At 39.6% G+C, this 27458-nt stretch overlaps 1 protein-coding gene across 2 annotated transcripts; it reads right to left on the reverse strand.

Annotated features, from left to right (window-relative positions):
• Positions 1 to 1472: 1472 nt before the first annotated feature.
• On the reverse strand, positions 1473 to 27313 carry LOC140937473 (uncharacterized). Of its 2 annotated transcripts, XM_073387041.1 has the most exons (5): positions 27223 to 27313; positions 4696 to 25439; positions 4219 to 4383; positions 3840 to 3881; positions 1473 to 2909 (listed from the first exon to the last, which is right to left on the reverse strand). In XM_073387041.1, exons 2-5 carry the CDS (start codon positions 25351 to 25353, stop codon positions 2709 to 2711), a joined length of 21066 nt encoding a protein of 7021 aa, XP_073243142.1. In that variant the 5' UTR covers positions 25354 to 25439; positions 27223 to 27313; the 3' UTR covers positions 1473 to 2708. The 2 variants fall into 2 exon arrangements, with proteins under 2 accessions (XP_073243142.1, XP_073243141.1); XM_073387040.1 differs by lacking the exon at positions 27223 to 27313 and having other exon boundaries at positions 4696 to 26565.
• Positions 27314 to 27458: the final 145 nt, after the last annotated feature.

Below are 27458 nucleotides of genomic sequence, written 5' to 3' on the forward strand. Positions count from 1 at the left end.
AATATATGGTATCTGTTATTTATAAATTAATAATACAAAAGCGTCCATATTTCGCTGCTCATTGAATGAGAATAATCGACAGCAGGTAGAATTTCGCCGAACTTTCATGCCATGGACGATTTTAATATAAAATGCGGTTAGGGACACTTAAGAGTGCGGAAGCAACTTCATTTTGTACCAAGTATCTTTCCGTGGATTGTTGAACGACTGCTATTTCTATGACGGGACCTTATTTTGTCTTATATAGTCTAAAGTTTCATAGTAGCACCAGTTGATGTTTTGATATTACTTGCCAATACTTGATTTGAAATAAAGGACAATTGCTTATGACCTGAAGTTTTCAAAGCTGCAGGCCATAAATTATAGACTTCTTGCATTTTAAGTGTTTACGTCTTAGAACGAGATCGTAGTGAGCTCCTTGAATTTAATTTTATCGTCACCTGTGGCAGCTAAGAACAGCTCTTAAATTGCTTCTAGAATAAACCCTTGTAGATTAAATTCAGATCCTGTTATTGCGGACAAAAATTGAGTGTCCTTTAAAGCAACAGTTGGTAACAGCGGGTTGCCGGAACGGAATCATTTATTTACTTATTGGATTGACCGTAGAACAAGCTTTGGGTCGAAAATATTTTAAAAGGACTGGGTGAACTCATGAACTGTAGCGAGAGTGGAAAACTAAACCTCGGACAAAACGTTTGAGTCAATTCCATACATTTTCAAATTTATAACTTAATGTTATCATCTCTGAACAGAGCTAAGTAAGCTCCCCACCTCCCCAACCCCTAGTCATTGTTGTTTCGGTCTAAATGCCAACGTGGTGGCAGTGTGCGTTTTTGTCAATAGCCTTTTTGTGATGTGTATTAACAAGTTCTGCCCGACGAAGTAGTCGGAAGAGTTGTACAAGACGAAACTTCAGTAGATACTCAACGGAAAAGCGTAAACCTTACCAAAACTATAGGTCTTAGATTGCCTATTTATTGCGGTCGCCGTGTTAATGAATGCCACTCTTTTTCCCTTATAACGACAGTTAGAACAATTAGTTGTGTGAATTTTGTCAAGATGACAAATAGGTATTTTTGTGACGTGTCTCGACAAGTTAGTCTGAAGAGGTAGAGAAGAAGAAACTTCAAGCGATATACAACGAAAAAAAGGGTTAACTTAACTCAATAGTTGACCTGTTTAGTGCTGTTGCCATGTTCAAAAATGCCACTTGTTTTCTGTTATAAGGAGAGTAAGATCAATAAATTTGTGCTGTTAGGATTGAAAATGTCTCTGCAAGGCAAGAGATGGTTGTGTCTCTTGTGATTTCATGTGATTTTCCCTTTTCTTTCCCTTTTTTGTCCACTTTACTCCACTCCAAGACACATGAAATTGTGCGCAGAATTAAGCCATACCGTAATTCCTGGACTTAAAGTGTGGTGATCAATAAGGCATATTTAGAGTTTTTAATGGTTTACTTTGACACCTTTTTTCTTTATTTCAAATTGTATAAACTCGTAATTTACAAAAATCTTTTCTAAACTACAAAACGGTCGGAATATTTTTGCATGTGTGAGCACATCGTGCCTAAGCATATTAATATTTGCTTCTAATTGTGTCATGTGCATTTACTTAATTAGAATGTGTTAACAGTGTTTTTATCACTTTCTTTTAAATTTTATCCCATCATTTTCATAGTTTAAGCCTCTTTGTAAGCAGTACCACTTTAAATCTGTTGAAGCTACTGGTATACTGGTATCAAAAAGGCTTAAGTAACTGGGAAACTGGAAATTTCCATTTTCTTGACAGAAACGTTTATAATTAAAACATAAAAAGGCATTTATTTGGATGAAAAAACGTAAACTTCCATTTTCGTATCCAATTCATACATTGCCATTCAAAGCCCCCTTAAGGTTTGAGTATATTAACTTGACAATGTCCATTAGGCAATTTAAAAATCCTATTTGGCGCGTCGTCAAAGTTTCGGTGAAACCAAGCCTGTATTGAAGTTGTTTTCTTCGGGGCTTGTGCGCGCTCCATGTTAAATACCCGCAAGATATGGGGAGTTGCAACTAACGCCTAACCTAAGTGTTGTTATTTTAACCATTCCCTAACTTGCTCTTTTAAAGTCAAAGGAAGCGGTGTCTTACAAAAAGGGCGGCGTCTACAATAAAAATCAGCTCTCGCCCGCCCAAAACTATGCCTGCATTGCGATCATACGTAATTATTTATACATGTGTACGTGTACATAGAACATAACGTATTTCATAAATGTCTGCAAAATATAAAGTAGTTTGTTTGCAGTATGTTACAGGGGGAAAAGCCAAATATTTGTGCAAACGATTTGCAATTGTTTTTACTCAACTTAATTAGTTTATCCGTTCTGCGAATTACATCTTTTGCGCTAATTAAATGAAATTAAATCGACATGTTCATACAACTCAATGACCTTATTGTCGCCCATTTACTCCCGCTGCTGTGCACTTACAACTGTATTTGCCTTCTTTCTGTATTCTTTTTGCTTGTTTTTGCTTGTGTTTGGGGATTTTCTATTCCCACAATGTAGTTCAATTTGTTTGTGTTTTGGTGTTGTTGTTGATGTTGTTGTTTTAACCTTATTATTGTATCAAAATGAACATACGTATGACAAAACGGACCAAAAAGTATACACATAATTATGGGTTGCTATGGGCAGAAAAATGACTCTTGTTTCCTGGCATTAGCTAAGTCTAGATAATTTCGTTTTGATCAAGTTCAAAGAGCCCAGCCTCCTCACAGAGTTCAGAGAGAACCTCTTCATAAAAGTATTTAGCCTCCAAGAGTTCTCTAACTTTACTGTCCCTTTCTCTTAATTCCTGAAGTATAGTCTCGTTCTGGTCACCTGTGGGATAGTCCATGCTTCTGGTCTCTACTTCTTCTGAGAAGGTGACCTGTGGATAAAAATGAAGGTTGTTAACCACAGGTTGCCCATGCGGTCAGAACAAAATTCAGTTTCTCTAAGTTCTACAGCCTCGGTCAAACATCCTTTGGAAACTTCTGATTTTCTTAGATAACATAAACAGTGCAGATCTCTCGTCCCTGCCTTTTAGGGCGCGCTTTCGCAAAGTACCAGCGATGTGCAAATTTGTAATGGTGGAGTCGGGAAAATCAACCAAGGGTTACAACTATTTTGTCTGAAGTTTTAGGAGAAACGTTTTCTTTTATAAGTGATTGGGTTCCATCGCATGCGCTTGTTTAAGGTTTCAGGTCAGCTATCGATTAAGCGCCACTATTGACATCCTTCGGATGTTTATTGCCAGGAAGTGCTACTCACTGATGAAATTTTATCAAAAGGATAGGCAGGCACATACTGCAATTCCACTGGTGTATCTGAATGTATCTGAGCTCAGTTGCTTAAATTGGCGGTTAGTGAACGCTTAACGATAAAAATGTCAGACAACTGTCAAGATATGGCATTTCATTCTTAATGAGCCGAATTAGTTCTCTGCGTCAAACTCCTTCATTACTTTATAACCACCAGTAAAACTTTTTGAACAAAGAAATTTTAGTTTAAATTTGGCTTAACTCTGGTTATAACCAAAGTAAATATCCTGCGCCAACTATCTTTCGAGCGACCCTGGTTAAACCAGGATGACAGGTGAATAGTTCTACTCATGTGTCATTGAACGATTCTAGCTACACTTTGTCACTACAACCACTGAAGCCATTGGGAAAATTAATGAACCATCCTTGCATAGAGTCAAAATCTTCGAATTATGATTTAGTCTGTTACTGAAAGGTCTTTTTGATCAGTCATGCGGGATAACGTCATTTGGTCTCATGTCATGTTAAATTATCGGGATTTCTTACATCGTAGTTACCTTCTTGGGCATTTTTGCTTGAATCCTCCTCATTTTTTCAACCTAAAAGACGAACAAATTTATAGAACGTAAATCTACTTCCAAATCGAACGAAAGCTGTGTCTAACTCTCATGCGACGTCAGCTGTACCTGCTCGGGTCTCTGTTGTCAGAAAACAACGAAAATAAAGTCTCAAACGTTTAGAGTTTCCGTTTTGAATTTCGGTGTCATTCATAAATCCAACCTCAATGCAAGAATACTCATTTTGAGGAATATGAGAAAATGAAACTTCACTTGTGCGATAACTTTTTTTAATTTGATCATTTTTTGTTACGTGATAGAAATGTTTTTTAACTGATTTAATTTCCAATTCTTACTGGCGTCTTTAATTTTAACATACCTTTTCCTTCTCAGAAGACATCATTTCTTGGAAGCTTGATTCAAGACTCTCAAGTTTGCTGGTAAGTTGCCTCACTTCTAACTCTAGACGATGTTTATCGTCTCTTAAGGTCATGTTTTCTGATCTCAGTCTTCTAGGTGATTCTTGTGAACTGTATGGGGACTCCTATTATAGAAATGGAAAAACATTTAATTTGCAGAACGTGTTCCATCGATTTCTTCAGGTTCAGAACTTTACTCCGTAATTCACAAAACATATTACATTAGCCTCCACCCGTATGTAGTCAAGCATAGTCGAGGCTGGCCAAAGACACTCACATCTAAACTGAGGGAAGAAAGTATTCAAACTTTGAGACAAGACATTTAAGTGATACCAACACGTTGAAATCGGATATATAAAGTGAGTTATGATATGTTTGTGACACGGTTAGCAATGCATGGGAGCCTTACAGTTTTCAATCAACTTCATGAAACTTACGTTCGAACTTGGACTGAGGGCTCTTGTGACTTTCTCTTCCAATGTTCTCTTTGTCATTTCTCTTTGTATCCTAACCTCCAACTTGTTCTTCAATTCCTCTTTTTCTTTTAAGAATTGGCTTTCCATTGTTTCTCTCTCCTGTTCGAACTGTTCCTCTAACTTAGATCGCTCCCTCCTAAGCTGGTTTCTTAGCTCCCATCTTTGCCTTTTAAGTTCTTCATTCTCATCTTGAAGCTCTCTTATTGTTTCCTCGAGCGGTTTTTTCTCGCGCGCTATCTTTTGCGATACTTCTTCCTCCATTTTAGAAAGCATCTCCATTTTGAAATTCGATAGACTTTTTTCCATGACATGTCTGTCCACAACAGATGGATCTTGGTTGTAAAGCTTGTCTTGGATAAGTCTTCTCTTTTCTTGCAAGCTTCCAATCTCACGCCGGAGAGCTTGCAGTGTATCTTCAAACCTTCGTTTCTCTGCCTTGAGCTTCTTCTCGTATTCCTCTTCAAGTTTTTTCTTCGCTGACTTTATTTCTTTCAACTGTTCTTCACTTTCTTTCACCACTATTCCTTGACTATAATCTCCGTCTGATACTCGTTGCTCATTTTCACGAGGTATTCCTCTCAAAATACCCTCCAGCTCTTGTGCTCTCTGTGCTGACTTTTGCATCTCTCGTTTCATATCTTCTAACCTAGTTTCAAGTTTTGTGGTCTCATTTTCTAATTTGCAGTCAAATTCACCTTGTACTTTCCTTAGTAAATCCTCCTTGTACCTATCCCAGTCTTCTTTAAGCTTTACTCGATCTCGCTCATAAATTTCCTCAAGGCTCTCTTTCTCCTTCTTGTGAATCATCCGCATTTCTTTTCTTTGATGCTTCAGCTTTACGACCTCTTTCAACAGATTTTGAACAGCTGATTCCAGGGCTTTCTTTTCTTCTTCATGGGTCTTCTTTAAAGCCTCTTTCTCCTTATCAGTTTGCTCAATTAACCTGTTTCTGTCTTTGTGAAACCTTTCCTCGGCTTTTCGTATATCGTCCTCTACCCCCTCGATTTCTTTAGAATGTTCTTGTAGGATTTTGGAAAGGACATCACGGAAGTCTGTTTCCGCTGCAATATTTTTATCAATTAGCTGCTCGTAAATCTTTTTCTCGATGGTTGCCTTGATCTCCATTTTTTCTTTCTCAAACTCGCGGTTCATCTGCTCGTTTGATCGTCTGTTTTGTTCTTCTTTCTCGCCCATTTTACTTCTAAGCTCTTCGTCAAAAGCTTTCTGTAATTTCTCTTTTTCAATGCGGAAGAGTTCTTGCATTTCCTCTCTTTCTATATACCACTTCTCTTCTTGCTCTTGGAGATCTGTTGAATGCTTTTTTATTTCTCTGCCATAAGAGTCTTCTCTATCTTCAAAGTCAAGTTTCAGTTTCCTCTTCTCCCGTGCTAGTTCTAATTCCAAGTCATCCTTTATGCGTTCTTTTTCTTTTGCAAGAACGTTTTCAAAATCTTTTCTTTGCTGCTCGGCTGAGGCTTTCGACAGTTCAAGCTTTGTTCTCAAAATCTCGATTTCTTGTCGTAATTCATCGTCGCTCTTGGCTCTTTCTGTCTCCAAAGACGTAATTTCTCCTTGGTACCTTTTTAACGTTTGTTGCAGGGCATTTTCCGGCTCATCGAGTTGCTCTTTTAAGTTTTCGTTTTTCATTCTTTCGTGGGCTGCATTTGTATCCTTTTCTTCTACTTCTTCCAGCAATGCTGCTCCGACTTGCTCTGCATGGTGCTGTTTGATCTCTTCGCATAACGTTTTGTCATGTTTCTCTCCTTCTGTTACTAGCTTTTCATTTGATTCCTTGAGCTCCTCTAGAAGACTTTTGATGGTTCTTTTAAGATCGTCATTCATTGCAAGTAACTCTTGTAACTGGTTTTCAAGCTCGCTTTTTGACGTCACTAGCTCGTCCATCATGGCGGACTTTTCTGTCTCGAAATTCATCAGCAGCCGACTTTTCTCCTCTTCGTGGCATACTTCCATTTCCTTTATTGACTCTCTGAGTTCTTCGACTTCTTTGTTTAAATTTTTGTTCTTTGTAACCAGCTCTCCAATTTTCTTTCTTAAACTGATCATTTCCTCCACTAGTTTCCCGTCCATTTTTGTCTCATTCTGCTGTTGAAGAAATACCTCCCTTTCTCTCATTAAAGTGTCCACCTCGTCTAGCAAATCCCGTTTGCTTTCTTCGATGGATAGCCTTCTTTTTCTTTCTTTGGCTAAATCTTCTTGCAGCCGCTTATTATTCAGCCGTAGGTCGACATCTTCCTGTATCTTGGTTCGCGTCTCAGCAGGGCTTTCTTCGTCGTTTTCCGCTTGTTTCATTTTTAGATCGACAATGTCTTGCAGCAGATCCTGATTTTCCTTTTCATATTTCTCTTTCAAACGTTTTTCGTTTCGTAGTTCCTGTTCAAGCTCTTTTATCTTTTTCTCAAAGGTCTCGAGTTTTTCTCCTCCCCTAAACTCGCCTTTACTTTCTGTCGTTTTCGAGTCTGATATTTCGCAGACATTCCCTGACCCGTCCAATTGAAAGTCGTTTCCTAAAAGGCTTTTCACAAAGTCAGGATTTAAGGTATCCATATACTCTGGCAACTCTACTTTTATTACTTCCTCTTCAAGTGGGTGTCTTTTGGTCTCTACCAACAACTCGACAGGGTGCTCGATACTCACGGGCGACGCTGGAATAAGCCTTTCTAGTGAAATAAGTTCCAGGTCATTTGATTCTGTAAACGCACGGCTGTCAGTTTCCTTCTCGTCGTTTTGATCCAAATCAATTTGGGAAATATTGTAATCGCTAGCCATTTCTGTCTCACCAATGTGACAGATTTCTTCAGCGCGTTCATTTTCAGACACATTCTGAGCATCGCTCTGCTTTTTGCGAAGCAACTCATTTTCTTTGATCAGGCTGTCTAACTTTTCTGACAAATCGCCTTTGGTTTTTTCCATGGACAATCGCCTCTGCTTTTCATCTTCCAATTCTTCATGCAGCCGCTTGTTATCCTGCTTCAGATGGACCTCTTCTTGTATCTTTCTCCGCGTCTCTTCAAGGTTTTTCGAATCGCCGTCCACCTGCTGCATTTTGAGGTCAACGATGTCTTTGAGCAGATCATGGACATCTTTTTCATATTTCTCCTTTAACAGTTTCTGTGTTACTAATTCCTGTTCAAGCTCCATGATTCTTCTCTCTAAAGTACCCATTGTTTCGCCTTCCACGGCTTTAGTTTCTGTCAGTTTTGTACCCCCTTTGTTTTCGACTGGGAATTCACTATCAAAGAGTTCTTCTAGATTTTCACAACTAAGGTTTCTTTCATGTTGCGGTAACTCTACTTTCGTCACTTCCTCGTGGATCACTTCCTTATCTGGGATAGGAAGCACTGATTCACCTGGGTGTTCAACGACTTCGACTAAATACGTAATATCCATATCCCACAACTCCGGAACTTCGGGAGCGTCTTCCTCATTCAGAGCCTTGTAATGACTAACAATCTCTGTGTCATTGATATCACAGATTTCCTCCACAATTTCATTAGCACGCACCAACCGAGCAGGCTTTATCTCTTCTTCTTTGACGTGACCATTGCCAAGTGTGCCAACGTCACTTTGCGATGGTCCTTTCAATCTTCTCTCGTAGCTTTCTAAAACCTCAGCTATTGTTGCCCTCTCCTTATTTATGTCATCGAAAGCATCGAGGTCTTCAGCTGTCGTAATCGCTGCTTCCCCTTCCTGTTCTTTATCCTCTGGTGATCTCATTAGCGCCCGCGACAATTCCTTGCCAACTTTCCTTGACAACTGTTCATACTTTTCAGAGAGTGCAGCGTTTATTTTTTCAAGCATTTTCATTTGGTCGTGTTCTTGCAACAAAGCTGTATTTAAAGCGTTACCATCGCGCGGAATGGCCCCATCAAACTCGTTTCCTTGTAGGTATCTAGACATCTCAGAATTTTCTTCCCCTGAAATGATAGCTTGAGGTTCACTTTCCAGGCGGACAAGGTGCGCAAATTTTATGTCCTCCGTCATGACATTTCTAGAAACCAAGGGCCCCAAATCTACTTCATCACCGCCTCTCAACTTTGTCTCGTACATTCGCAGTACATCGGTTAAGCTAAAGTTTTTTTCCTTAAGTAGTGTCAATGCTGTTAACTGGCTAGTAGCTTCTGGTTTACTCTCGCATACGTCATCCGGGAGTTTAAGCAACTCTTTAGTCAACCCCACTCCCACCCGATGAGTTATTTTGTGCAATCGATTCATCAATTCTCTTTGCTCGCCCCCTATTTTCTCAATTTGTTCCTCATAGTTGGTTATAGCGTCAATGACCGAAGTGTCCTGGGAGGATTCCTCAGTGAATACACGTAGAGCTCCATTTTCTCTCTTTAATTTAGCAATTTCTTCTTCATAATCCAAGACAACTTCAGCTAAAGTTTTCTTTTCGGTTAACATCACTTCTGATGCTGCAAATAGTGGTTTCATTTCCACATCAGTGCTATTATATGGTACGTCTGAACTTAGAAGTTCTACGATAAGCCTTTCACCAATTTTTGCTGTAAGCAGACCCTCCTTCCTAATCAGCTCTTCGTTTTTGCCCATCATGAGTTTTATTTCTTGGTCATACTCCTCTATAACTCTCTCAAGTGGTTTTCCATCCTTACTCATTCTTTCGACCACATCTCGATACAATTTGTCTTTTTCGAACTCTGGTTGTCCAGACGTTTTTTTGAGAATTTCTCTCACTAGCTCCTTGCCTACTTTGTCGGTGATTATATCAAGATCATTGGCCAGAATTTCTTTTACTTTCTTCAGCTCATGTATTTCGCTTTCTTGAGATGCTGCTATCTCAAGCATATCACTTGATATTAATTCTTTTAGTACAGATATCTCATGATTTTTATTTTCCAAATCTGTTTCGTATTCCTTTAAAACATCCGCGACTGTCGACTCTTTTTCCCTTTCCATTATTGCCACTGCTTTCAAAGAAACAGCATCCTTGCTTTCCCCTGTTCCACATTTGGCCAACGCTGCCAGCTGTTTTGAAAACTCTATGCCTACCTTCTTTTCCAGCAAAGTCTGCTCTTTTATTTTTCTAGTCAAAAGAGAAATTTCATCTTCATACTCTGAAATCTTTTCTATAAAGGATTTCGTTTCTGCATCTTCGGTGGCCAGATCTCTTATTGCGCCCAGTTTAGCAAGTTCATTTTCATATTTCTCTATGACGTCAGCAAGGGTCTTCTTCTCGTCTTTCATGATCTTAACAGCATTAACAGATGCGGGCTTATCTTCGTTGCATGTATTGGTTATTTCATTTACCAAAGGCTCACCCATTTTCTCAGTTATCATACGAAGACTGAACTCGGAATCGTTCTTCTCCTTTATTAGCTTTTGAATCTTATCTTCGTATTCCAAAACAAGACTGGTAACTGTTTTCCCGTCTACTTCGTCTTTGCTCGCGACAGCTTTAAGGGTCTCGTTTTCCCTTGTAAGTTTCATGAGGTCATCTTCGTACTCAATTAAAACGGCAAAAAGCTGCTTACCATGTAATGCCATAACTCTAAGCGCCTCTAAAGAACAACTGCCGATTGGTTCCTTGCCTTGAGGAAGAGTGAGGATGTCCGTAGCAAGATTATCACCGATTCTTGCAATTAATGTCGATAATTTGTTTTCTTTCTCCTTGGTAGTGTCCTTGAGACAATGAATTTCATCCTCGTATTGGGATATTACGTCAAGGGCAGACTGTCCGTCTTTTTCATTGTTAAGCAAAGCCTCCATAGCTCTCTTTTCTCTTTGCAATCTTTCTAAGTCATCCTCATAGTTTTCTATGATGTCGGCTAGGGTCTTTTCATCTTCTTTGATCTTCTGAAATGCTTTCCACCTTGACCTTGCACGGTCTTCTTGCTGCTGTACCGAATCCCTATATCCATCTCTTTTTTCATCATTCCCCAATTCACCTTCGAGGGCTTTCACGAGGTCATTTCCGATTTTCTCCGTGAGGATTCCCATGTTTTCATCTAAGACGCTGTTTGATGCTTTCAAGTCTTCGATCTTCTTTTCGTAATTTGTCACGAGATCGGCGATGGTATAGCTCGAATCCTTCTCTTGTGAAGTTAGTTTAGAAAGGGCTTCAATTTGTTGTTCGTAGTTCTTCAAAATATTTTCAATTGTCATCCCCTTATCTCTAATTAAATTTTTCGCTTTTAAGTCATCTGAGACTGGCACTCTGTTGTCATTCTCCTGGCTTTCAGTGGTCAGTAAACGTTTCTTTTCTCCAACTACTTCGTGCAGTTCCTCTCCATGTGTCCCGTCTGCTGTTTTGTTTGCAGCTTCTAACGAGCCATATGAGGCCATCCTTTCTTCTTTGTCTTCTGCCTCGGCTTCACTTTCCGCCTTATCATCCAGTCCCTTAATATGCTCGGCAAGGTTGCTACCAAGCTTGTCTTTCATCTTATGCAAATCGTATTTAAGTAACTTGTTTTCGTTCTTGAGATCATCTAGTTTGCCTTCGTAGCCACTGATAAGATCTGGTATTGAGACATCCCCTTCCTCCTGTTGGCTAACATTCATTTTACGTAACGCGTCGAGTTCCTTCTCGTAGCATCTTATTACCGTTTCCAGAGTTCTTTCTTCCTCTTGCATAAGGGCAAGAGCGTTTATCTCGCTTCTGTTGTCTCTCAAAGGAACCTTTCGTTTATTTTCTATGTCGTTGATCAGGTCAGGGCCAATATGTTTCTCCAGGAATTCTAGCCTCTCTATCAAGCTCTTGTTTGTCCTTTCAAGTTTCTCTTTCTCGGCTTCATACTTTCTTATCAAGTCTAAGAATGTTTCCGCTGCTTGTCCTGTGTCGTCAAGAACTACTGACTTCAAAGTCTCAAGTTCTTCTTCATAGGTCTTTAAAACATTCTCTATAGTTCTTCCTTCTTCTCTGATAAGACTTTCAACTTTAAATTCCTCTTTTGCAACCGTATTCTGCGCAGGAGACTGTTGTTTTACGCCTGTTTCTAATTCTGTGATGCCGTCAAGTTCATATTCGACATTAGTATCATTCTCAGAGACCTTCTTCTCGCCTTCGGTAGCTTCAGCACCACCTTTTCCGATATTTATTAGCTTTTGTGAAAGAGCAGGTCCAACAGTTCTTTTAAGGATATCGTTTTCTTCTTTTAGCTCATTCATTGTGCTACTTTGGTCATAAACAATACCTTCAGGGCCATCAATGAAGTTCGACGCGTCGCTTAAGAATGTTCCAAGAGCATCTTCATACGTTTGCAACACATCTTCTAACGCTGACCTTTTAACTTCCATGATTTTAGTGACCTTTAAGTTTTTTTGCGACTCACCTGCCTTCAGCTCTTTGGCCTCGGTTTCAACGATGACAGTTCCTTCCAGCATCTTGATATCGTTAACAAGATCACGACCAATTTTTTCCTCTAGGCTTCCAAGGTCAACTGTCAATTGCTTATTTTCTCTTTTAAGTTTATCTATTTTATCTTCGTAGTCCTTCACCACGTCGGTAATAGCGCCTCTATTTCCATCCTCTCTTGGAATAAAATCTCTCAGAACATCGAGCTCCCTCTCGTATGCCTTTATTACATTCTCTAACGTTCTTCCCTCCTTTTTCATAATTTCTGGAACCATTAAATTATCGTCCATTTCTTGATCACAATTGTCTTTCAATTTTTCAGTTTCTTCAAGTCCTATCTTCTCCATTGCGTTCAAAAGACTTATTCCAATTGTCTTCTCTAAATTTTCCAGCCTTTTAACGAGGTTATTGTTTTTGTTTTCCAAACCCTCGATAACATCCTCATACTTTGTCATTTGTTTTGAAATAAATTCCTCCTTATTGTCAGGATCTGTTTCTGTAAGGACCTCAAGCTTCTTTTCGTAGTCTCGAATGATGTTCTCGATTGTCTTCCCTTCATCTTTTATAAGAGATTCGGCTCTAAAAACGCGAAGAGGCAGATCTGTACCAAATTTTATTTCATTGTTATTGTTTCTGTCAAGTGGCCGACCTCTAATGTCACTTGCGTCCTGCTTGTCCTCAGGTTCAAAATCGTGTTTCTGGCTTTCTCCCTCTTCTGTTATAACTTTATCATCAACTTTGGTTGTACCAGTGGGTGCAAAATAACCAGTTGGGGCCGGTCGCTCTTTCTTACCTGCCGAACTTAGCAGCATTTGGACAAGTCCTGGGCCAAGATTGTCCGTCAACGTTTTGTTCTCACTTGACAAGTCCTCGATATCTTTTTCATAAGAAGCAATGACATTTTCCAAAGTCAGATCGTTGTCTTTCATTATTGTTGGAGCTTTTAGTTCTCCTAAAATGTCGCGTCCGCCTTCATTTTCTCCTTCGTCAGCATCGCTTAAACTGGTGGTCTTGATGTCGGCAAGAAGATTAGCTCCGATCTTGTCTTCTAATACTTTGAGTTCACTTTCAAAACGCTCATTTTCTCTTCTCATTTCTTCCATCTTATCTTCGTATTCTTTGATGATATCTGACATTGATCTTCCTTCATCGTTTTGGATGGGAAGGAGTTTCCTCAAAGCTGATAGTTCCTTCTCATAATTTTTTAGGACGTTCTCCAAGTTGGTATCCTCACTGATAATCATGTTTAGTGCTTCTAAATCAGACTTTTTACCAGCCTCATAACTTTCGTCTCCTTGTGGTTTCTCTCTTGACTGCATATTCTCCAGGTCGTAAAATAAGTCCTGACCTACTCGATTTTGAAGACGGTTTAACTTTTCCTTAGACACCGAGTTCTTCATTTCCAAATCATTGATTTTATCTTCATAATCTCTGATTAGGTCTGAGACACACATTTTCTCCCCAATTCCTTCAGATGCCAGCCTTCTTAGTGCTTGTATCTCTTTTTCGTAAATATTCAGTATTCTTTCAATATTGTTACCTTCTTCTCTCAAGAGATTCATAGCTTCTAATCCACCCGTATCTGAAGGTAAATCACCTTTTACTGCGCACGCAGGGTCTTCCTTAGATGGTTGCTTCATGAGTTCATAACCTTCTTCCTCAGTTCTCATTGCACTCATCGCATTGTCCCTGATCCTTTCCATCAGCGTCGCGTTAGGTTCCGCTCCGCTTCCGCTCCTCTGTTGATCAAAATCCTTAGAACGAGAACTTTCTTCTTTCTTTGCCAAATCTAGCAACTCCTCAGCAATGCTCTGACCAAGGCCTTCCTGGTATATTTTGTTTTCTCTTTTAAGGCTGCAAAGATCTTCCTCGTAAATTGCCAGAATGTCTTCCAAAGGTAATTTCTTCTCATTCATGACATCGGGAGCTCTGAGCTTTACTGCCTCTTTCTTGCCAATTCTGTCCTCTTTCTCACTCGCTTTGAGAAAGGTGTTGTCCTTTTCAGCTTTTCTTATTTCAAGGTTATCAAGTTCGTCCACGAGGTCACTACCAATCTTTGATTGCAGCTCAAGGAACTTGTTTTCTATAAAAGTGATTTCTTTGGCACGGTCTTTCAGTTTGTCTTCGTAACTCTTAATAATATCTGAAGGGGAACTGGCCATATCTCCATGGTTTTCCGTCAATTCTCGTAGAGCAGCAAGCTCATTTTCGTAAATTTTCAAAACTTGTTCCAACGTTCTGTCTTCACTTCTAATCATCTTAGGTGCCGCTAGATCGGAACGCTTTTCACCTCCCAATTGTGTCTGTTCGCGTTCGTTGTCACTTGTATTTAGATGTTGCAGTTCATCCATAAGCCCTGGACCAATAGTGTTCGTAAGTTCGCTCAGCAAGTCTAAGAGAGTAGCCTTTTCATTCTCCAGTTCCTCTATCCTATCCTCGTAGTCCTTTACTAAATCAGACACTGATGAAGCTTCATTTGTCTCGCTGGGAAATAATTTATGTAACGCTGCTATCTCATTTTCGTAATTCTTTAAGATTCTTTCGATTGTAGTGTCCTCCTCTTTCATTACTTTCAATGCCTTAAGCTGGTGTCTTTCGTCTTTAGAAAAAGGTGCTTCATTTTCTTCCTGTTCTTGATAGGGGAGTTTGTTTTCACCATTGTCATCTTCCTTCGACGAAACTTTCAGTTCACCTTTTTCTGAAACGCCTTCGTCTGCTTTCGCTATCAGGTTTGCTGCTAGTCCGCCGCCCAAAGCGTCTCTGAAAATTTTGTTCTCTCTTTCGAGTTCTTCAAGGGAGGGTATTTGGTTAATGCCAAACCTACTAACTTCACCTCGTGAGTAAGGAAGTATTCCAAGCGCTTTCTCGTATGTTTCCAAAACGTGCTCTAGAGTCGAGTCTTCTTTATCCATAATAAAAGGGGCATTCAGTCGAGAAGATTCCCTTAAGTTATTATTGCCTTCCTTTTCTGATAACTCTGAATGAGCTAAACCTCCTCTCTCAGTTTCGGCTTCCGTCAACTTCAGTGACAATATGTCTTCTACGAGGTCATTGCCAATTTTCCCGACAAGTCTGTCATGTTGTTTCTGTAGGCCGTTGTTTCTGTTCTTTAGATCATCAATTTTGTCTTCATACTCTTTGACAATATCAGAAATAGAACTCATCTCTTCGCTTTCAGTTGGAAGCATGTTTCTCAAAACACTGAGCTCTTTCTCGTAATTCCTTACCACATTCTCCAGCGTTTTGTCCTCTTTTCTCATAACTATTGGTGCATTTAGGCCGTCATTCTCTCTAACGTCGTAGTCTTCATCTTCCATGCATTCTAATTTATCCACAAGGTCTGGTCCTATACGTTCAGATAGTTTCGAAATTCGATCTGAAAAGGTTTTGTTTTCGCTCTCTAAGTCGTCAATCTTGTCTTGGTAGCTGGAAACGAGGTCCGCAATGGAGTCGCCTTTCCCATCTTCGTTGGGAACTAGTTTTGAGAGCGCCTCCAGCTGCTTTTCATAACTTCTCAGGATATCCTCGACAGTCATACCCTTTTGTTCTAGTAATGATTTTGCTTTAAGATCGAATGATGATACGCCAACTTCGCCTTCTACAGATTCACTTTTAAGTGCCACTGGGTTTACGTAGTACGTTTCATTTTCGTTTGGGAAAGTAACTGCTGTGTCAGATACAGCTACGTCGTCGTTCCTGTTTTTCGTGTTTATAATTGATTTATACAAATCGCTTCCCAGCCTTTCCTTTAATGTAGTTACTTCATTTTCCATTTGCTTAAGTTCTATTTCAAGTAGTTTTTCGTAATCCTCAATGATTGTTTCAAGAGTCTTTCCACTTGTTTCCATGATATCAGGGGCTCTTAGTGATGTTTGAGTGGTCCTTTCTCCCGTACCAGTTCCACACTCTGGCAATGTTTCCATTATTTTTTCAGAAATTTCTTTAGCCTGCTCATCTACTATTTGTTTCTCATGTTCTTTTACATCGTATTGATCAGAGGTCTTTTCCTCTGTTTTCCTTGCCTTCTCCTTGTTATGTGCATCTTCCCGTTCTAGAGCAGTCGGGTCTTGCATTGTAACCAATGTTCTAGTCAGAGATGGCCCCAGTTTAGACTGCAATGAATCTAGCACCCTCTCGTAAGACGCTATGACGTCACCTAAGGTTGTTTTATTTTCAAGAACAATATTGGGTGCCTTTATTTTCTTTACACTTGCCTTCTCCTCTTTCCGCTCTATCGATCCTCCCTTTGGTTTGTCTATTGAGGCCTTTGATATTTTTCTCGGCCTTACGTGGCCACTCGAATGTTTTCCCATTTCTGTGCGAGCATCTTTGTCTGGTGGCTCTCCTACCAATTCTTTACAAGTTGTCTCACCACGTTCTATATTGTCAGGTATTTTAAGTGCATCTAACTTGCCATTAGTCTGGACATCATCTTCTATAGGGTGATCTGTTTCAATTATCAGGGCATCAACAAGATCTTCCCCAAGTCTTTCTTTCAGGAGTTGAAGCATTCCTAGGTTCTTGTCTTGGGTTTCAACAATACCTTGCAATTTCATGTCAATTTCAACAATGTCATTGGGAATTGTACCATCAGGTGTATCAGCTGTGCTTAGTGGGGTAGCACTTGTTCGTCTTTGTCGTGTTGGGGAAAAAATCGCAACCTCCACGTCCGTACTCGTGTCAGAATCTCTGACGTAACTTTCTGGGTTCAAGTCCTTCGGTATTCGCTGAAGATCGTTTTCATACTGGGCTATAACGTCCCCAAGGGTTTTGCCACTAGCTTCCATTATCTTTGGCGCTCTTAAGTATCCTTGGACATTTTCCTCGTCAGCTGAAGCAGAAACGCTCTGTTCATGTGGATAAGTAAAGTATGGCAAACATATGTAATAAAGTTTGGGTGGAATTTTATTTTCAACATAACTTGGAAGCGGCCCAGAGCCTCTCCTAAAGTCGGTGCCTCGCATTTTGACTTCTCCTTGTCTCTCTTGTTGATGCTTTGGTATTAGTTTGACATCCTTTGAGTCCTTCAGTGTGCTTCCCCTTCTTAGTCCATCTTCGGTCTCAATGCCGTCTTCCTCTCGTCCATCTGCTTCCGGATCAGTTGTTTTAACATTGATGCCATTAACTTCCTCTTCTGGTAGTTTGACAGCACCTTGATCAGCGTTAAATTCTGATACGTCTTTATCTTTATTAAGCGTGCAAAGTTCATGTTCATTCACCGTGCCATCCGAGTAAGGATCCGCTGCTGTCCCATATGCTAGTACAGGCTTCTCAGTGTTTTTGCTTAAACTAAGGATGTCCTGTAGAAGGACCTCGCCCAGCCTTTGCCTTAGTAAATCATTCTTACAAGACAGACTATTAAGCTCCTTTTCATAAACAGCAATGACATTTTCGAGATCTTCGTCAAACTCTTCCATTATAGAAGGGGTCATTAGCATCCTTGGAGTATCGACAACATCTACTCTGCGAGGGTTGTCTTTCATCCACAAAATTGAGCTGAGGAGATCTTTCCCGACTGAGTCTTCTATTGCGTGCATTTTCTCATTCTGTTCTTCCAGTATATCTTCCAACGTCTTTTCATCCTGTTGGACCACACTAACAACGTCGGAAAATGGCGAATGTTTATCTGGTAGAAACTGACCGAGTTCGTTTGCTAATTCCTCTCCAATTTTATTTTTAAGAGATTCTAACTCCGAGCTTAGCTCATCGTTAATCAGCCTTAGCTGCTTATTATCCACCTCAAAATCTTTGAGTAAATCACTGATGGTTAATTCTCTACTTTCAATCTCGTCTATTGCTGACAGGGAATCGCTTTCTTTGTCTGTTTGTGCTTTTATAGAAGCTGGTATTAATGCGTTAGCGAGATCTTTGCCAACTTTGCTTTTCAGCAATGCCATCTCTTCATTAACGTTGTCTCTCTCTTTTTGGGCAGCATTTTTCAACTCTTCTTTTTCTTTTAATAGTTCGGTTACTGTCTTTTCATCCCTTCCCATCGCTTCCAAGATACCGTAGATAAAGAAGCGTGATACTTTGTTCTCGCCATTTTTTCTTCTTTCCGCCAGCTTGCCTAAAATTCCCGATTCACGTATCTGGTCAGAAACTTCTCTTTCCCTTACTTCTAGATTCTCCATTGTTTGGAAGAGTTCTTTCATTGCCTCGCTTATTTCTTCCGTTTCAAATTCAACATCAATCTTTAACTTTTTATTTCTGATTTCGTCCAGCTTTCTCTCTAACTCATTCTTTCTTTCTGACAATTCTTGGGCATTTGTAACATTCGCCTGCTCGACGGTATCCATTTCGGTTTTGTCAAGTGTTGCATCAATTTCGGTTAGATATTCTCTTAAACTTTCCTTCTCAATAAGCAACTTCTCAAGATTTAACAGGTTCCCATTCCTTTCACTTAATTCGTTCTTTCTACTTTCCAATTCTCTGTCCACTTCCTTCTCCTCTTTGCTCCACCTGTCAATTTCGTCTTGAAGGGCCTCTAATTCGTTTTGAAGTGCTTGCCTTTCTTCAACAGCGCATTTCTCGTGTTCGTTTAGTTTTTTCTTAGCATCCTCTAAGCGTACCTGTACTTCTCCTGCTAATTTAATGATACTTTCCGTGAGAGGTTTCAACTTGTTATTCAACTTTTCTTTTTTATCTTCAAGGTGCTTGACTTTTTCCTTAGTGACGTTTTTCTTAGTCTTTATTTTCTCTACGTCCTTTTCTCGTCGATCGATAAGCGCATTCAGTTTTTGCAACTCACTCCTCAGCTCCTCGTTTCTTTGGCATTCATCACTCTGTTGCTGTTCATTACAAAGTTTTTCTTGTAAATATTTCTTCTTGAGGAACAGGTCTTGAAGCAACTTAGATCTTTCAAGTTCTCCTTCGAGTTTGACTTTTTCAATAACAAGAGACTCTAACTTCTGTACATCATTATCAATCAACCCAGCGTTCTGCAATAGAGTGTTTAGTTGATACTCATTCATAGAAAGATTATCTTCCATTTCTCCACGTTTATCATTCACCTCTGCCATTTGTAACCTTTGGTTGCTCTCGTTTTCCTTCATTTCCTGTGGTGGAAAGACTGCCTCCTTGCTATTGTTTTCCTCGCGAACCTCTTGAAGTTTCTTGTCCACTGATATTTTGTCTCTAATGACGCTTTCGACCACCTCTTCGTCACTACTCGGGTCTTTTCCTTCTCTATTTGCTCTTATTAGGCATTCTGCTTTCTCTTTGAGGACTACTTCCATTTCATGTTGTTTTTGATGAAGTTCTTCCCATCCTATTATAGGCGCAGATTCTTTTCCGCGGGTTGAAATTGCCTGGGTAAAGGTATCGTTTACCTCTTTTGGATCGTATCGGCAATAGTCATCGCTACTTTCTATTTGCACCCTACTTAATTCATCTGCATCTTTTCGTTTTGCGCCTTTCAGATCTTTACTGACGTCCGATTTCTTTTCAGTGATATTGACTAAGCTCTCAGCTGCTCTGCCAGGTTCATCGGCAATGTGATCCTGTAGTCTGGCAATTTCCTCTTCCAGTTTCACCTTCCTCTCTACACACTCCTCTAAACCTTGAGCGTGGGTTCCCATCAAGCCACCAGTACTTATATTTTTCAGTATTTCTTCATTGGTATTGTCTAGGTCTTCCACTAACTTATCTTTGGTGTCTAAGAGCTCTTTGATTTTAGAACCACAGTCAGCATTTACCTTTCCAGTCCTCTTGAACTGAAACGCCTCAAGAAAGTTGCTCTGTTCTTGCCATATCTGCCTATCTAGCAAATGAGCCTGTTTTTCGAGGCTATACTTCGAAGAAAGTATACTTTGTAACTGTTTTACATCGTTGTGCTCTCCCTCCGCTAACTTTGAAGAATCCAAATATTTGGCAATATTTTTCTTCAACTTTTCATTTTGTTTAAACTTTTCAATGAGTTGTTCAGGGTCAACGGAACTACCTCTTCTTAAGTTATTTTGTTCGTTAATAATTTCAGCTTCGAGAACTTGTAAGTCTTCCTCTTTTTTCGTCTTTGCTTCATGAATCATTTGCAGCTTCTCAACTGTGGGGATCTCCTCGGCGAGTTCGCAATCTAGGCCAAATGGAATCCCGATAGTCCTGATAGCAGCATTCAATTCTTCAATTTGATATTCGAGTTCCATCTTTCGCTGGTTTTTAGAGATGTATTGATCTGGAACATTTACTTTATTTCCGTCCATAAGTAACTCGTCTTGGGTTTTTTCACCAGCATCGACTGCACCATCTGTTATTTCTTCAGCAGTTCTAGTTGGCAGGTCTTCGGTTCCGTCACCTGGTTGATTAACAAATTTTAAAGCCTTCTCAAGTCTGGCTTTTTTCCTGTAAAATGGCTTTAACCTATCTGTTTGTTCCTCTAACACTCTGTGATACTTGTTGTTTTCATTTTCTGCTTTCTCGATCTTCTTATCTAGCTCTCCTATTTCATGCTCTGCGTCCGCTTTGCTATTTAGCAAATGCTCGATTTCGGGTGGTACCCATTTATTCATTGGCCTTGCTCTTAAATGGGAGTTGCCATGGCTAGAATTGGTAAATTCCTGTAAAGCGGCAAATTGAACATTCAAACTGTTTATGGAGTTTTCCAAATGTTCTTTTTCTTTCTCTGATTCTTGACTCGCTGTTTCTAACAGTTTTCTACTAGAATTCAGTTCCCGTGTCTTTTCAGTTAAATCGTCTCTCAGCACATCTTTCCTGTACATGAGACCAGGCACGGTATGCCCATCATCACTTCTTAAGTCTTCCATTTCCCCTTTCTTCTCATTTAGAATGTTATTAATTTCATCCAGTTTAGTGCACACGTCCTCTTTCTCTTTCAGTAGGTGTTCCACAAGCTTCTTGTCTTCGTCCCTCTTAAGATGTTTTTCAGTTTCTTCTAAGGAATGCATTAGTTCCAGTTCCTTCTTGTCCAAGTCTTCGTTGAGCTCTTTTATCGTATCACTGCCACTTTCCGCAAGCTCTTTTATCTGCAAATCTATTGTTTGAATCTCATTTGCGAGCTGTTCTTTCTCGGTATATAACTCGTGTACGCTGTCTAGTGGTGTGTCTAGGCTCCTCCGGTAATTTTCATCGGTTAGTTCTGGGATTTCATCAACGAATCCTTTGCCCACTAATTCACACAAGAGACTGAACTTATCTTGCAATATTTTGTTATTTTCTGTTAGCTCCTCAATAAGATCTTGGTTGCTGATAGGAGATTCTCTTCCTTTAACATTCATGTGGTCTTCCTCGTCCGTTTCTTCTACTTTGTCTTCTTTTTCGTCTTCTTTGCTGTGTTTAACTGCCTTCCTTCCTCTTCCCTTTTTCCTTTTTTTCTTTTCTTTTGGTTTTTCATTAACTTCTACATTTTTCTCTCCTTCACTAGTGTGGCCTTCTGGTGAACTTTCTTCGTGTTTTTCCCTGGGATGACCGTTGATACCCCCTGTTAGAATACCGTCGAGATGGTCCGTTTCTTCAGAACTGTCTCCTTTAATAACGTTGTCAATTCCCTTTTGTTTCTTTTTTGGCTTTTTTTCTTTCTCTTCTGTAGACTGGCCTTCGATGAGGTCTCCATCACTTTTTTCATCTTCCTGGCTAACTGATGCTTCTGGTGACTCTTTATCTGTTTTTAATTTAAGCGAAGTAATTTTTTCATCTGCATCTGGAATTCCAGGCTCACCATCAATTTCGACTGGAATTTCCTGTTCGGCATTTTTATCTCCCCCTTCATCACCGGATTGATCCTCTTTGTACCTTTTCATTTCATTGTACGGTTCTGCTTGGGATGTGTTTTGGATGGTGCTCATGTCCTCGTCCCCTACGACGTCTGTTTCCGCGATAGGACTGCCCTTGGTATCTTTATCTTCCTTGCCATCAGCAGATTTATCCTTTACTTCTTTTGCCTTCTCTGAAATTCCCTCTTTCGAAGAAATTCCGTCGTCCGCGTCTGTTCCTTTCTCGTCATCCGGTTTTTCAACCATTTTTTCTATATTCGTTATGGCAGTGTCATCACCTTTGCCTTTTTCCTTCTTTTCATCTCCTTGATGCCCTTTAGGTTTACTGGAAATGGGCGTTGCCTCTTCCGTTGGTTTTTGTATTTCCATTTGCTCTTGCGGTACATCGTCGTTTTTAATTCCTTCGTCTCTATCCCTTTTCTTCTCCGCGGAAAGCAGGTCTTCGATTTCGGAATCTTGCAAATGAGCTTCACCAGCGTAATCACCATCCTCTTCTTGCTCTTCTTTAATAGTATCAAGGTCTTGTCCAACAGCCGGATACTTGCTTTCTCTTGAGAGACTCGTGCCGTCAGAAGTAATGAGATCATCAGAACTATATTTGTCCTCTTCGGGTGTAGGCGAACCCTTACCCTCTAGATCGCGTTTACCAGTAGCAGGGGAGTCTCTTTCGCCATTTTCAACTTGACTTTTTTCTTGACGACTACAGTCTTTAGTGGGAGAGCTCAGTAATTCTGGTTTGCCTTTCTCTTTTTCTTGTTCTTTGTTGTCTGTCTTGTCTTCTTGCTTACCTTCCATGTTTTCCCGGAAATCAGTCCGTCTACTGTCATCCTCATCCGGCGGTTCCATTGTAACTGCCGTTGTCTTTATTTTTGAGAGCCCCTGTCCATCCACTAAGTCCTCTGAACTCTTCTCCAACATATATTCCTTCACTGTTTGCGTTCCTGTATCTCGTTTTGATGCTTGCGTTGAAACCTCTCCAAAATGAGTGCGGCTGACAACCAATTCTATTCCGTTAAGCATTTCTTTTTCCAAATCCTTTCTTTTACTGCGAAGAGCCTCTTTTGCCTGTTCTAATTTCTTCATTGCTTTGCGCAAGCTATCCTTGTATTCTCCATAATAAATTCTTCCAAGATTGAACCTCTCGAGGTTAAAGGCAAATTCAAGTTCCTTTTTCTTGATGTTCAATGTGTTCTCATCATCATTCGATTCTGGCCCAGAATACGCTCCCTCGTCAATGTCGCCGTTTAATGCGCCGGTACCTGAATCTTCTGACTCCAAATCAGAACTCGCACCGGACGTTGTCTCTGATTCGCACGTGAACTCTTCGTCCTCGCTAACTACAGTGTCTACGAGTTTCTCTAAGGCTTTCCTTAGCTCATCCCTGTTGTGAATTTCGTTTTGCAATAGCAAAGCTTGGGTGTGTGTTTTAAAACCGTTCTCATTTAATTTGTTCGCTGACGAGACTACATTGGATCGTGTAGTATCCTGGCTAAGAAAGCTCAGACTATCAAAAGGCTTAACGTCTTCTGGTGTGGTAAGCGGATCACTGGCCATGACGTCCATTATCAGGTCAATAGCTTCCTTGAGATTTGCAGCAGCTTTTTCGTGTTCTTGATGGCGTTTATTCTGTAGCGCAGCAATTTCCTTCTTAAGTGGAATGGCAGTTTCAAGATTTTCTTTATCTCTTTCGAGTCTCTCTTTTTCTTTAAGCCGCTCTCTCTTACTCTTTTCAGGTGAAGCCTTTTTATGTGCAGCCAGCAGCTTTGCTGTGACGTCATTTCTTTCTTGAAGTAACCTCATTTCCAGCTCCGCTTTCTCAGAAAGCAATTTTTGCAAATCCGTAATGTCACGTTCGTATTTGAAAATGAGGTTCATTTTTTCACAGTTGAATTCCCTCTTCATTTTTTCTGTTCTTCTAGAAAGAATGTCCCCTAATTCGTCTTTCATCTCCTGGTAATATAGCCTACTCAAATAGAATCTTTCGGTGTTGAGGGCCTCTTCAAGACTCGACTTCTGCTTTAGTAGTTTCTCAATTATTTCGCCCTCTGCGCTCATTACAAAGTCGAGATGCTGTGTTTGAAGTTTTTCCGTTAGTTCTTTCTTATCTTTTGTGAGAGCGTTTTCAAGTTCATCAAAGGAACGTCTCAGTCCTTCGTTTTCGCGCCTTAACTCGTTTACCATATCTAAAGAGCTCATTGAAGTCTTATCGTTCCTTGTTTGGTGAAGATCGTCTGTCGATGTACCCCTGTCTTTGGTGGCCTTTATCTCAGCACACGTAGGTGAACGATCCCCACGTTTATTTGTATCCTGAAGATGCCTTAAATCTTTTACTGACTCTTGAACTTTGGCTGTCTTCTCATTGGCCAACTCTTTCAATACGTTACTGAATTCATGCTGTTGTTCCTCTTTCAGCTTTAGCTTTTCTAGCTCATGCGATCTATGAACTTTCTTAAGCAGCCCTTTCACTTGTAGATTTATTTTCTCCTTTGTAGATTTGTCAATATTTCCTTTGGTATTTTCTTCTCCCAAAAGGTCATCTACAGCTTGCACTTGGTCTTTCAAAGAAAATGTTGGCTCTTCTGGAAGCAAAATGGTGATATCATGTTCGCCATTTTCTTTACTACCACAGATCTTGTCAATTTCAACGATTTCCTGATTAATGACATCCTTCATTTGTTTGTAGGACATTTCAAACTCCTCCAACGTTTTTGGCTCTTTTCCTTTGATCATGCACCTCCTCAGTCTTTCACGAATTTTTCGGAGAAAGTCATTCATTTCTTCTTTCTCACTTTTCAATGTTTCATCTCTGGTTTCTGTTGGTTTGGATTTAACATCAACCCTCATCCCTTCAATTTCTTTGTATGCTTCGCCATCAACAGTAACTGTTGGTTCTGTAACAAACGAACTGCCAACCTCAGCCTCTTTTTCTGAAGCAATTTGTACCTCCTCCAGCTTTACTTTAAGTGAGTCGACTTCCTTTTGCAAATCTTTCTTTTCACTTTCAATTTTTTGCAACTGTTCTTTTTCTTTTCTTAGCTGGGCAAGTTTCTTTTTGTGAAAGGCTTCGACTTCTTTCATGTTTCTCTCGTAAGTCTTGATATTTGCCTCCATTGTTTGCTGGAGGCTTTGGCGGTGATTATTCTCTTTAAGAAATTTTTCTTCTATCCTGTTTTTTTCGCTCAAAAATTCCTCTGTTTGATCGGCTAAGTCTGTGAGTTTCTGTTTAGAGGTCTCAAGCTCTTCTCGTTGCTTCGCGACAATTGATTTTAGCCTATCAAGTTCTTCTTCATAGAGCTGCCTCATATCACTTTCCCTCTGTTGCATTTCCAATTCTTTTTCATTTATAACTCCTTCATATTCCTGTTGCAGGTCATTTTTCTCAAACTCGAAACTCTTCAACAAATTAAACTGCTCCTTCCGGAATTCAGTTTCCAAACGTCCCTTCTCATTTTCGAAGTCTTTCTTCAACTTCTCGATTTCCTTGCGATGTTCAAGCTCTGATTCCCGAATTGGTCTTTGCTTCCTTTTAATCACTTCAATCTTCTGCTTATGTTGTTGCTCCATTTTATTTAATTCATCCTCATATTGCTGTTTCAGTTTTGCAGTTTCATCGATGAGTGCAACTTCGACGTCTTCTTTGGTTATTTGATCTGATTTTGTAAGTAAAGACATTTCACGGTTATAAATTCTGGCTAGACTAAATCTTTCAGTATGTAATGCATTGAGCAATCTCCTTTTTTCTTGCTCAAGATCATCGATGGTCTGCTTTTTCTCAAGAAGTGTCTCATTATAGCCAAACTCTAAACTTTCCTGTAATTCTTTCATTTCGCGCTCAAACTGCTGAAGCATTCTTTTCTTCTCGAGTTCGAACTTTTCAGAAAGCAACTTTTCTGTAATTTCTAGTTTATATTCTAGCTCCTTTTCTTGATCGTCTTGCATTCTTTGCTTTACGTGATCAAAGTTTGAATTCATACGCTCCGCCTGGTTTGAAAACACTTGTACAAGCTTCGCTTTGTCTCGATCAAATTCCCTAACGAGTTCTAACTTTTCAACATTAAATTTTTCAGCTAGTCGTTTTAATTCCTCGTTATGTTCAATTTTTGTAATACAAACATCACTGTCCGGGAAGTGTCTAACTGATAAATTTTCTTGATGCTCAACACGGAGCAATTCCCTTCGTATCATTTTTATTTCTTCGTTTTTTTCGGCAATAATTTCCTCATATTCTCTCCTCATCTTTAGCTTTTCCTCTTTGTATTTCATTTCGAGATTCCTTTCTCTCGACTGAAGATCCATCGCTGTTTTTCTTTCATAATTTTCCCTCTCACGCTTAAACTCGTTTACGCTTTCCACCTGTTGTTTTTGAAATTCTTGCAACAGGTCCTGTTTTTCTAATTGAAATTCTTTTCGCATCAATTCCTTCTCTTGCTCGTGCCTTGCCACGAGATCGTCTACTTCCTCCTTGTGCATAATTTCAATAATTTCCTTTTCTTTGAGAAAGCCACAAACGATGTCATTTTTTTCTTTAACAAACTGCTGTCTTTGAAGTTCCACCTCGACGTTTTCGTTGGACGCATCAAACCCTTCCATGTTATTCAAGCAAACTAAAAGCGCGGATTCCAAATCAGTCTATTCTTGGCAAGAATTATCTAACATGTGAAGTTTTGCTTTTGGCAAGAAATCTAATAGATCCAGTACGGGTCATGGCCGCGAATCATTGCATCTCGAGCGAAAATACACGTATACAGAAAAAAAAAGTACGCAGAACGTGCGTTCGTAAGCGAGTGCAGCGTAAAAGATATTTGCAGTTGTCAAGTAAGCTTTTTAATAATTAATATTGCCACCAGCGTTACTCGCGACAGAAAGAACATATATATCACAACTAGGCCTTTTTAAGTAATTCTTGGAATCGAATCGACGCCTGCGCACCATTAGCCGGGAAGATTTTATCAAATGACGACAACATTGCAATCGTACTCTTCACTTATTTAAAGTTGCTGAATTAATCCTCACTGCAGGCGTACAGCTCTTCATTAGATTAGAAATAATTATTAATAACTTGATAGCCAACTTTAAAGCTATGATAAGCACACCCCCCAAGAGAAAATTCTTACATGTTAATCATGTCTGACTAGGGTTCAAAAGAAATTAGTGACAATGAAGCTGATATCCATAAAATCATTTTCTGGAACCTTTAGTTTTCGTACTGAGGTCGATGTAAGAACCTTTTGCTTTGTTCATTTTAGGTGTCCGAGATTAAAAATGTGTACTCCATAATCATTGCATTGCAAATTTAGAGAACATCATTCTGTATCTTTCTTCACCCTTGAAATTATTTTACGGTACCTTGAATCAAATTACACTTCGGACAAAAAATCACCTTTTCAAAATCGTAATATCATAGAGGAAAGAGTCTCTTCAGCAAATCCATACCTTACTTCTGCAGAGTTTGAGAGAAAACGCTTCTTGTATGTTCGACCTTTTTTGCCAAATCGTACACGTTGAGTGAAGTGTTTTCGTTTCTTCAGTAGACAGGGCCAAAAAATATCCGGGACTTAAGGTTTCGAATGATATTTATGTTACTCAAAAGTCATTTATGCATGACAGGTCCTCTTCAAAATGAATAATATAAACATTCATTCACTTCTGACAGTTGAGATGTTGCCAAG

Source organism: Porites lutea, chromosome 5 (assembly GCF_958299795.1).
Source record: "Porites lutea chromosome 5, jaPorLute2.1, whole genome shotgun sequence".
NCBI lineage: Eukaryota > Metazoa > Cnidaria > Anthozoa > Scleractinia > Poritidae > Porites > Porites lutea.

What these genes read in the sequence shown, in the direction of transcription:
- LOC140937473 (XM_073387040.1), bottom strand. Translation starts at nt 26,379, where the DNA reads ATGGAAGGGTTTGATGCGTCCAACGAAAACGTCGAGGTGGAACTTCAA. An exon ending in CCCTCAGTCCAAGTTCGAAC is followed by an intron (nt 4,384 to 4,695) that starts GTAAGTTTCATG and finishes TTTCTATAATAG; the next exon opens with GAGTCCCCATACAGTTCACA. An exon ending in TGTCTTCTGAGAAGGAAAAG is followed by an intron (nt 3,882 to 4,218) that starts GTATGTTAAAAT and finishes TTCGTCTTTTAG; the next exon opens with GTTGAAAAAATGAGGAGGAT.